Source organism: Symphodus melops, assembly GCF_947650265.1.
Source record: "Symphodus melops genome assembly, chromosome: 18".
NCBI classification, from domain to species: Eukaryota; Metazoa; Chordata; class Actinopteri; order Labriformes; family Labridae; genus Symphodus; species Symphodus melops.
The window spans coordinates 5,980,147-5,991,456 of NC_136708.1; the positions used below are offsets into that span (position 1 = coordinate 5,980,147).

General features: G+C 37.2%; 1 protein-coding gene across 1 annotated transcript; it reads right to left on the bottom strand.

Annotated features, from left to right (window-relative positions):
• Positions 1 to 6,151: 6,151 nt before the first annotated feature.
• Positions 6,152 to 9,102, bottom strand: LOC306839990 (CMP-N-acetylneuraminate-beta-galactosamide-alpha-2,3-sialyltransferase 1-like; the record flags this gene model as incomplete). The annotated part of the gene is made up of 5 exons (XM_079368964.1): positions 6,152 to 6,319; positions 7,523 to 7,642; positions 7,773 to 7,806; positions 8,630 to 8,797; positions 8,888 to 9,102. Coding segments are annotated over 5 exons (705 nt in total), but the record flags the coding sequence as incomplete, so codon positions are not given.
• Between the last annotated feature and the right edge of the window lie 2,208 nt (positions 9,103 to 11,310).

Consider the following 11,310-nt stretch of genomic DNA (forward strand, 5'->3'; position numbering starts at 1 on the left):
CTTGCTGTTGAATGTCTTTGTGTTGTCATTGAAAGTCATCCTCATCTGCATGATTACCCAGATAGGCTTGTACATTTCATTGGAAATGAGGTCACATATCCTTCTCTCCTTTTGCAGTTTTTTTTTAATGGAAAATACCTGACTGCAGACTTTTACCTGTGAAACTGGAATCCGGAGACATCGTCTACAAAAAGATGTGATTCTGTTCTCCATTTTAGAGGCTGATTTTCCAAGCGGACACCTACATGGCTCTCTGTGTTCTTGAGTCCTGCTCCTGCTGTCTGTTTTTAGTACTTGTCTACATTGTTCCTGGCACATTTTCGTCTGTGACTGAGGTTGCTGATACTCAGGGTAGTTTGTGGCTGTAAACATCCCCGACTGGAAGCTGTCTATCATCAGAGCTTTCAGTCTGATGTTTGCTGCTGCCGATTGCCTTCAGCACTGCAGAAATGGAAACATGATATACATGGGGCCATTTATCAGGTGTGCTTTTAAAGTTAAATGTTTGGATAGGCTGAATTATGAAAACTTGCAAACGTTGTGTGTAAGTTGTCTGTATCCTAAATATCACTCACCAAGGCAAACACTACTTTCCTTTTTTTTTTTTTTTTTTAAATAGTGTAAAAATATTGAACACTGAAATACACCTTATCATCAAAGAAATAATTTTAAAACATCGAAAAGAGAAAAGGATGCATCATTTTAACTGATTGTGCATATTAAATATGTGAATTTTCTGCTGTGGTAAATACTAGAGTGCAAAATCTAATTGTGCACTTACAAAACACAATTACATTGAGACAGAAGAACGGTGTATTTATGCTTCTGGCAAGCTGGCTTTACGATGTAAAATTAGCACAATGATGGTTCAAAGGCCCCTTCAATACACTGACAGAAACCCTGTTCAAGTGGGAGTTGAAGTAATCTGCTGTGTCAGTTTTATGTCTGTTTTGTTTTAGTTTTTCTCATATATGGAACCCAGCAGGACCAGCACACTTTGCTGCACCACTAATGGGATCCTAACAAATGAGCAGAAAAGAGTTGTTCAGACCCAGTTCATGTAAACATCCTACACTCAGCTGTAATCAGTTGCAGCAGAGGCTGAGAGAAGGTTGTTTACTTGAACTATCTGGAAGTGACACTACAACAGAAAGTGAGCTGAACAAAGGGACATGCAGGCATGAGGATCTGAAATCTCAGGTTTATTAAATATGTGAGTATAAAGAAAATGAAATTGATACTTATATTAATTCAGTCACGTTTGCATTAATGCATCATATATGTATATATGATGCATTAATGCAAATATATATATATATATATATATATATATATATATATATATATTGTGATTCACCTTTTAATTTAAGAATATTAACTTAGAGTTAATTATGCTACACAAGTCAATAATACTACTCGATTACATGCAAATGTGTTAGAATGCAGATAATGAGTAGCTGTTATTCTTGTACCATTATCAACCAGATCAAAATGAACAAAGTAAATGTGACTACATATTGACTAGGCTTCTACACCTGTGTCCTTTGTGTTTGTGCATAATGTTTCACTTCCAGTCAATGCAGAATAAAAAAAGAAAGCTCAATCAGTTTCTGCTTGTTGTGTTTTGTTTTCTTTTTACTTTGTGATATGATCATACTGTATGTTCAAACCGGTTGTATATCATTCAACCTATAAGAAAAGCAAAAACTAAAATAGTATTGTTAAGCATTAAAGGGTCAGTTATTACGAATGGAGTAGCTAATAATGGAGGTTGGGTACAGTAAGTTATATTTCAGTCCTGCTTTCTGCTCACTTCTTAAATGGAGTTCTATAAATAGTAGAGGCCCTCGCAGACCCTGATAGAGCAGTCTAATTTCTGGATTCAGTTATTAATCAGCGAGGGAAGGAGGTAGCTTAATGAGGAAAAAAAACATCCAAACAGACCACCACTTACATGTCTTCAAGTCTTGTTCATAGTGTTGCCATTTTGGCAAAATAGAAACATCGAATGCCTTGTAATGTTAAATCGGTATTCTACTTATTAAAGCTGCATGATGTGTATTGAAAATGTTAAAATAATTAAACTAATATTGGGTCATCTATACAGTTTTTCACCCGAAGATCATTCCGATGTTGAATTCAATGTAACATCTCAAAATGAGAGGATAAAGCACCATCAATAGAAACCTTAAACACATAAGACTATACATGGTAAAAAAAAACAACAAAAATGTTATTTTTTGAGCTTATATCACTTAATTAATAATGAAATGAAATGCTTAGTTTATTCACTCTGTATCAAAAACGTTGGTGGCTTTTTGGTAGTTATAAACATACATTGGCTTTAGATTTCCATCATGGACCTTGAAAGCAGAGCTTATACTACACTTCCACCACTAGATGTCAGACTAAGAGAGCACCTAACTGTTTTACAAATATGATCAATAGCCTACTAGAAAATATAAACATAAATCTAGCTCCCTTTTTTATTTGAATTAGTTTGAGTTTTTTTTTATTATTATTGAGCAGTCAAAACGTAAGCAAATGAAATAAACTGTTTCAATAGAAACATACCTCCTTTTTAAAACTATGCATTAGCCGATAACCGCTGATCATTAACGGAGAGAGTGATCAAACTGTACAGTCTACTTCTGAATGCATGTTGAAGGACAGGCCTACTAAATTTGCAGAGACAGGAAAAAGATCATATTCATTTGAATGTCCGAAAACACTGCTGCTGGGTGTGTCAGACAAAGTGAATCTATGTGGAAAACGAATACATTTGACAGTGAAAAGAAATTTGTTTAAACCCTTTTTGACACATTTACAGTCTATGGCCAAGTCAGCATAGATATAAGAGGTACTGCTTTGTCTGTGGGGGGCGCCAGAATCCACGCAAAGCAAAAGTTCCTCAGGAGTTTTGGAGACATTTCTGTAAATGGAGGCATAATTCACCCTGAAGCAGATTATTTATTGTGATTTTGCATCAGTAGTTTTTTTGTTATTACAGAAATGATAAATAAAAACATCTATTTTATTATTATTATATACAATAAATTCCCGAAATTGTGTCTTTTTTTTTAAGCTCTCATACTTTATTATTACAACACTAAGGGCCTGATTTACTAAAGGTTTGCTTTAATGAATTATCGTAAACATCATTTACTGTGACTGATTCGGGGCTGCTTTGGCTCAATAGTTCTGGTTCAGTTTCCATGACTGCAAACATGTCATGTAGAGTGTTTCCAGGTAGATCAGCGTTTGTATTTGCAACACTTGCTGTGGATTTCTTTTGAGGGGGATCATTTAAACGGAGTGGTTGATTCTCTTTGAGCTGTGGGCGGAATAGCTGTAGCAGTAAAAGCGTTACTCAGATTGACAGTGTTCACATTGTAAAATACAACCAGTGTTAACTCATAGTTAGAGGATGCTGCTGTGCCCCACATCTTGTGAGTCAAACTTGAGTTTGGTCCGTTTAAAAAGTTATCAGGAATTTAACAGGCCAATAAATTAAATTTGATTCAATAATTTCTAAGAAGAAATGGAGGAAATACATAATTTGTTTTCTTAAAATGCGCTATAACTGGTAAAGAGGAAGGGTTAGTTAAAAAATAATTTAATAAGCAGACGGAAGGAATGAATCCTCACAGCGCGAGTGCACCCGATGTATGAAGAGAGACGCACACAGACAGCTGGGGGGCAGAGGCAGACCGACAAGTTAATACGCTGAAATTAAAGAGAAAGATAGAACCACAAAATTATCTGCGCAAAGTTGATTGTCTACGACAAAACCAAAGAAGCCGCCGGTAAGCGTTTTATGTTTTGTGAAAGACTGTTTTGCTGGCATGGAAACATCCGCAGCGGTGCCGGTTCAGGCAGGCGCTGATATTATTAATAGTTTCCCTCCAGCCTCTTTTGTGTTTGTTTGTTTTTACTGTCTTTTAAACCAACTGTATAATAAAAGTAACATATTTTTTATAACTCGAACCACGTCTCCTGCCTCTCAGTGAAACTGACTTAAGTGCCTTATAAAATTGTTACCTTTGCATTCAATTAGTGAAACTCCCAAGTTATCTCCGTTATGCGTTTTTGGGGTTTGCGTTAATGTTAACTTAACGAAAAGTAAAGATGATTGCCAACTCCTAACGTACCCACTGCCACATAACACTGAAAAGAAAGCCTGAGATGCAGGTACAGTATGTGGCATTCATGAAGAAGATCTTTTCCAGTGGACATGCTGAGGTAGCACCTCCCCTGAAAGACAACCAGGAGTGCTGGTATCTTCCATCATTTGGGGTCTACCACCCTCGATAATCTGATCAGATCAGGGTCGGCTTGGATTCTAGCGTTCAATAAGTATTTCTTAATCATGTACTCCTGACTGGGCCCAACCTCAACAACTCCCTCCTTGGTGTCTTGTTATGCTTTAGGAAATATAAGGTTGCTAATATGGCAGACATTCAACAGATGCTCCATTGTTACTTAGTGCATGAAGACCCCTGCAACTTTCTCCGTTTTTTATGGCACAAAGACTGACATTAACAAGGAAGCCATTGACTATCGGATGATAGTCCTCTGTTGCCATCTATGTGCTGCGAAGAGCCATCAGAGAGGCTGCCCAGCAGCATGGTGCTGATACTGTCAACTTCGTGGAAAGGCACTTCTATGTTGATGACTGCTTGATATCTGTACCATTTGAAACTGAGGCAATCGACATCTTCAAACGTACCCAGGCTTTACTTGTGAAATCTAACCTCCGCCTATACATGTTTGTATCAAACTGTGAGGCAGTCATGGAAGCCTTTCATCCTTAAGATTGTTTACCAGTAAACAAGATAGATAGATAGATAGATAGATAGATAGATAGATAGATAGATAGATAGATAGATAGATAGATAGATAGATAGATACTTTATTGATCCCGAGGGAAATTCAAGGGCCTGGATTTGAGTGGAAAAAATGCACCTCCACAACAGAGCTTGGGACTGCTGTGGAAAATATCAACAGAAACATTCACTTACTCTGAAGCAACCACAAACAAACCGTTCACCTGGCACAGAATCCTTTCCACAATCAACAGCATATTTGATTGTATCTTTTGGCACCCGTCACAATCATGGGTAGGGCCCTCCTAAGGGAACTAACTTCTGAACTGTCTGTCTGGGACATGCTCCTCCCAGAATCCAAACTGAGTAAATTGGAAGCATGGAAAGACTCCCTACAAGATCTAAAGTAGCTTCATGTTCCATGAACATTTACAACAGTGGGTACATTGAGTAGTACATCTTCTCGGATGCATCAACCAAGACCATACGTGCCGTGGCCTACATGAAAGTAGTTCAGAAAGATTCATTATGGGAAGAGCAAAGTTGCCCCCCCCCTTCCCCAGTCTGAGCCTACAATTCCAAGGCTTGAGTTGCATGCTGCAGTCTTAGCTGTGAAGATGGCAGATCCTGGATGAGCTGGACCTTAAAATGGACATTACCTTCTACGTGGACAGCAAATGTTACAAGTCAAAACGATTCTACACCTATGTCCACAACAGAGTTTAGCAATTGCAATCTTCATCACCCTCCTGAGTCTCCTGGTCTTTTTCAAATACATCTTACAAACAATAGTAAAGACAGCAGCATGGTTCACATTATTGTAATAATAACCAAGGCCAAAAAAAGGTAAATCCAATTCAAACATGTCTCATAGTCACTTAGGTTCAGTTGTGAGAAAAAAAGGGATAGTATTCTTCTGTTAAGACATGTTATAATATATAATACCCAGATAATCCCATTAACCAGTCTTGAAATTAAACATGGAATTCAGAAAAAAAACAGCTTCTGATAACATTTCCTTCAACTTTCACCTTTTTATCTATTGATGATCTATCAATAAATCAGCAGTTGCAGTCCATCCCATATGAATCACCATTATGTGTATTGATGGAAAGGAAACAAACTGTTCAACACAACGTGATAATTCAATATCAGAAGAGAAGTTCAAAATGGGAACCCTAAAACAAGCGCACTCATCTGCTGAATGAAGATCAATGAAAATGAAGGAGTGCAGATCTACTTCAATTCATTTCTCTTGATGCACTTGGTGCTGCTCATGTTAATGAACGTAGACAGAAAGAGGCACAGAAGAAAAGATGATGAAATTATGTTCCTTTAAAAATCATTATTTTCTCATGCTGTGCTAGTTGCATAATCATCTCATGTTCATCTTTTCCTTGATGAGGCCCAGTTCTGAAGTTTTTGTTTTGAAGTGGTTCAAAGTAATGATTCCAGTTTCCATCTTTGTCTGCTCCAAATCCAAACACGCTGACCTGCGGACAAGCAAAAATGTACCACACATAAAAAAAACTATTTCTTCTGTAAAAACTTTTTCTTCTGCAATTATTTATGTGCATAACTAGACAATTGAAGTAACCTGTAAAGTCATGAGGTTTGTGTCATTAACGGCATAACTTTTTTGAAGGGAAAAGACCTTTTTGTACGACTTTTTGATCTAGTAGTTGTAAAGGAATTCCCGCGGTAATTAAATAGATTCACTTGTGATAGCGTAAGATTATACGATGTATGTGGTCTAAAACTTTATGTAATCCTTATCAACACAAACAAACACATATGATTGTTTTATTCTGAAAATAAATTGGATGTTTTAATATTGTGTTGGTGTCTGACTTCCTGTCCCGTTTGATCTTTTCTGTATTAATTGATGATTCGTGCGCCGGCATCCTGCAAAAATAGAAGCCTTGCATATCTGCTCTGGAGAGCACCAGACTGCTGGAGCTAGGTCAGAGCTGAGCTGCAGCGCACACATTGAATAAAGTGAAACCAGTCAGTTCCGCTGGAATTGAGGGGTAAGCCCTCAATGCGTATCTGCTCCGGAGAGCATTTACAGTACTAGAAACGGGATTAAAATTGTCTACTATATTCAAATAAAGCTGTTTTTACACATACATAAAACTTCTGATCGTTTCTCAAAATCTTTGCATTGGGCTTCATGTTTGAACTGAAAATGGCCAAATTCTTGACCACAATTTAAACCTGACTTTTTTTTTTCTAGCCTTCCCATCATAAAAATGTCAAGTGTTGAGCAGATGTGAGAACACAGCCAGAAATATGGGTAAATAACTGTAGTTTTCACTCTTCCATTTTTGCATACACAAACATGATTTGTTTCCTATTTGGTGATTTTTTTTTTAACATCTGGACAGGACCAATTAAACAGTTTCCCCAGTTCAAGTCTTCAACTAATTTTAACAACCTTACCTCTCTCTTCATTATTACAGTTAGTCTTGTCTAACTCTTGTCAAGAAAACGGAAAAGCTTATTTCCATGGGGTGATAAATGTTTTATTGACCCATAATGAACAAAATGCAAAATGTGGGGAAAAAAAGGCTTTTAGAGATAATGTTGTTGCATATTATTATACTTTTTTTTTATGTCCTGGAGCATCACAACATTTTAATCCATTACAGCAGCACTGTCAGTGGCAAAATTACTGTTGTGTGGTTCAAACATACCTCATCACAAATCTGCAGGCTGAGAATCAAAGTCATGAAACCGGTAGAAGGGTAATTTCCCTTGTTATGCAGCCATAGTTTCTGTGAATATTCCATGAAAGCTGGATTGATGACCATCACCTGCAATAAATCAGAGTTTCCCACTTAAATGTGTAGACATCCATTTTTTCTGCAGTACAATGCTTTAAATTTATTATTGAATGACTATATACAGTATATGACAGTATGATGCAAAACAATTGATTCTCACCAAATCCTTGTTTGCTATCCTGTTCGCGTTTCCTCTGATGGAGGCAACATGAATGATTAAATTCAGCAAAGAATAAAATGCTTTCCAAATATTGTTGAAAAAAAAAATCTTATAATATAACTAATAACTTATCCTTTTTAATTAACATTTTATTCACAACACAGGAACTTCTCTGTGGAGATAAGTTAAAAACAAACATTTCAACAATCAATTACATCATGTGACCATAATGGTGCGTCACGTCTCTACCTATTTATCAGGCGGAAATGGGCCGCCTCTGTTTGGCACAGAAATGGGACATAGCAGAGCACATACCTAATACCCTAAATGGAAGAGCTATGAATTGATATACATGTAAAACCAAAATAGAGCTTTCAAGTGTGCACCCTTGGTCACGCTATGGAACGGGAAGGGGGAGGAGGATGAAGGTGTGGTTTATTGCGTGATTAGGAGCATTGGCAGAGGGAAAACTTTGGTGTGTAAGTGTGTCAGCGTAATGTGCTGGTGTGTGTGCGCCTGCTCTCAGTGACAGAGCTGCTCCGTCACAATATTGCTTTGATATCTTGCCAAGCACTCTGCCTCTCTGGAGAGTCATTTTCGTCATATATGGTAACTTCTGGAGAGCCACCACTTAAGATCGTAGAGGACTTTTCTAGATGACAGGGTTTTAACACTGCAGGTCACACCTATTCACACACTGAATGTGGAGGCTGCTATATCAAGTATCAAATCTTTACATTGTCTAAAGCTTGTTGTTTTTCCTTCATAGTCCATGACTCGCGTTGTTTATTTAAGGACAGATTTGTACAGAGACAGGTGTTTTCATTGCACAGGTAACTGCTTTGTGTTGCACTTACTTTGGTTGAAGAGCTTTGACAAGCCACTCCAAATCACTTATCTTGAATATAAAGTGCACAAGATGAGTTTTGTTGTCCAAGTTGATGGCACTTTCTGGATACATGACATGATGAGTTGTTTTGGTCCCAACATCTTCTTCATAGCCTTTTGTACGGCCTCTGTTCATTCTAAATGAAACAGGTATACATATATAATATTATGCTGTTTGTTTTATTTAAAGATGGTGGTTATCTTTGTATTCAAGTCTGAGGATTTACCTTATGACAGTATCATGGGCGTCTATAAGCTGGCCATAATGTGATCCCTTCAAATTACCAGAGTTCCCCACCACAGCACAAGACCTGCAGTGTTGAAGACTGGCTTCTTCAACGACTGGAGGCGGGATGATGTCAAACAACTTGTCCAATAATGTATTCAAGACTTTTATGCCCCGTCTTTCATTTTGTATGCTCTGGAAAATTTGTGGTGAAAAAAAAAAAAAAGATTACTCTCAGTTCAGACCTTTATTGTCTTGAAGGGAAATTTGATTTACAGCACTGGGTTAAAAAAAAAAAGACAGAATAGTGAGAAAAAAAAATTTAACTGTTAAAAAAACAACTGGAATTATTGCAATGTAAATACTAATACCTGCTCTTTTATAATATATAATAAAGAGTAAGGTTCTTTACCGGCTTGTTGTAAAGTGTCTTAAGACAACACTTGTTAGAATTTGGGGCTGTACAAAAATAAATTGATTGATTCATTAATAGTGCTGCTGGAGAGGGCAGTTAAGTTTTAAAGAAGATCAAGTCCATTAATTGCACTAGGAACATACACAAAATTGTGATCATTGTTTCAATCCTATTGTAAATGGATGTAAATTCCATCAATGGAACTTAAAATGGACTTAAAGCCTGTCCTTACAGTATACCACACCAGTGATCGCTAAAGCAAAATCAGCCTAATTCTACGGGAGTGCCCTTATTCCTCGAAAGTGACACAGCGACGCCCCATTTGTATTTTCTCTCCGTTTGTCTCCCCATAGATGGACCAGGGGCGAGAAAGGAAGGGGCTCTCCCAGGCACTGACACTCGCTTTTCTCACTCAACTGAGGTTATTAGTTTGTTGTGCAAAGTGGAGATAGTGGGACTTTATTAAAATCCACATCACTGATTGAATCGTTGAGCTTGGGCTTGTGTCAACATTTGTGTAAAACATTTATTAATGTGATCCATAATCCTGACGTCACATCGGTTTACAAAATATAGAATGTGTAGAGAGGTGCCAATAAGGAAACAAGCAGACAAAGCAATCATTGTTTTCTCAAACAGGCCCTCTTTCAAGGTTAATGTTTCAAACCTACGTCATGAAGAAGGCTGTAATGGGGAAATTACCCAATTGTCCCTATCTGAAAGACCAGTACAGCCAGTTCTTTTTATGTCTACGAAAAAGGAAAAGATAGATGTGTTATATTCTTGAGCTGTAGTTATTGTTAATGCCACCAGAGGGAGGATCCCCTGAAGTGAGGGCTAGTTGTGGTAGCTTATAATTTCCTCATTTACTGTCAAGGTTGTCACAATTAAGTTGATCGTAAGAACATTGATACTTTTACAGTTCAACTGAAAAGTACATTACCTCATCATTTGTTTTAACCCCTTCACGCCTATCGTCGCAAATTTGCATCAAATCGCTTCTGCTCCAAAATGCAGCCAAAATATCGTCTGTATTCTTCCACTGCCGGTTGATGCACTTTCAATACATACCTCGGAAACTTTTGCAAGTATTATTTTGTTATAGGCCCAGTCGGAGACAAAACAACATCCTTTTGATGTTGTATTTTTATGTAATATCTATTTATGTGCTACTTTCAAGTAAACGTTCTCAACTTAATTTAGCATCTACTGGAAAGCAGAATCACGTAAAACTATAAAAGAGGGTTAAACTTGATTGACTTATTTTACCCCATACAGTACACTACAAGGTGTGCGTAATAGCAGATAGGCACTTGTTGACATTTACCTTCCACCAGTTGAAAGCATCCTGTTTAATTGTATAGTCTCTTGATAAAAAAGGTACAGGTGATGCATCAAGAATCGCACCAAACACAGGATCGAAATCTCGGACACATTTCTTACATGCACAACGGCTCGACTGCGGATATATTTTGAAATATAAATTTAACTTAGTCCCATATATGAACATCAGACCTATGGCAGAGAAAAAAAATATGAATATCAAATATTTTGGCCGTCCTTCAATGAATTTGAGGAGCATCTTGGCAGAATGAAGCTCTTGAATGAAGAACGGAAGGCAATCTGTGAATACAATGAGAACATAAAACAAATCAATCTCATAGCTCATCAATCCGTCAGGAATAAGCCAAGAGCAAAATATTGTCAGGTCATGTTTATTATAATTAATGTTCTGTAAACACATTCTGGATGTCGTTTGGAGACAATAAGTTACAAAGAGTATGATCCTACGTGCCACGTTTACAAGGCGGAAAACAGGGAAGGAGGACCCAAGTGCAGAAAAAACTTAAATTATCTATTTTAACAAAAAAAGGGAAGAAACACCAAAACAAAAACTTACTCAAAACTAATTCCAAAAATCCAAGATGAGAAAAACAAAGTCCCAAAATCCAGAGAGCACATGCACGAGAGACAAACGACAGCAACCAAAGACACTACAAAAGACAACG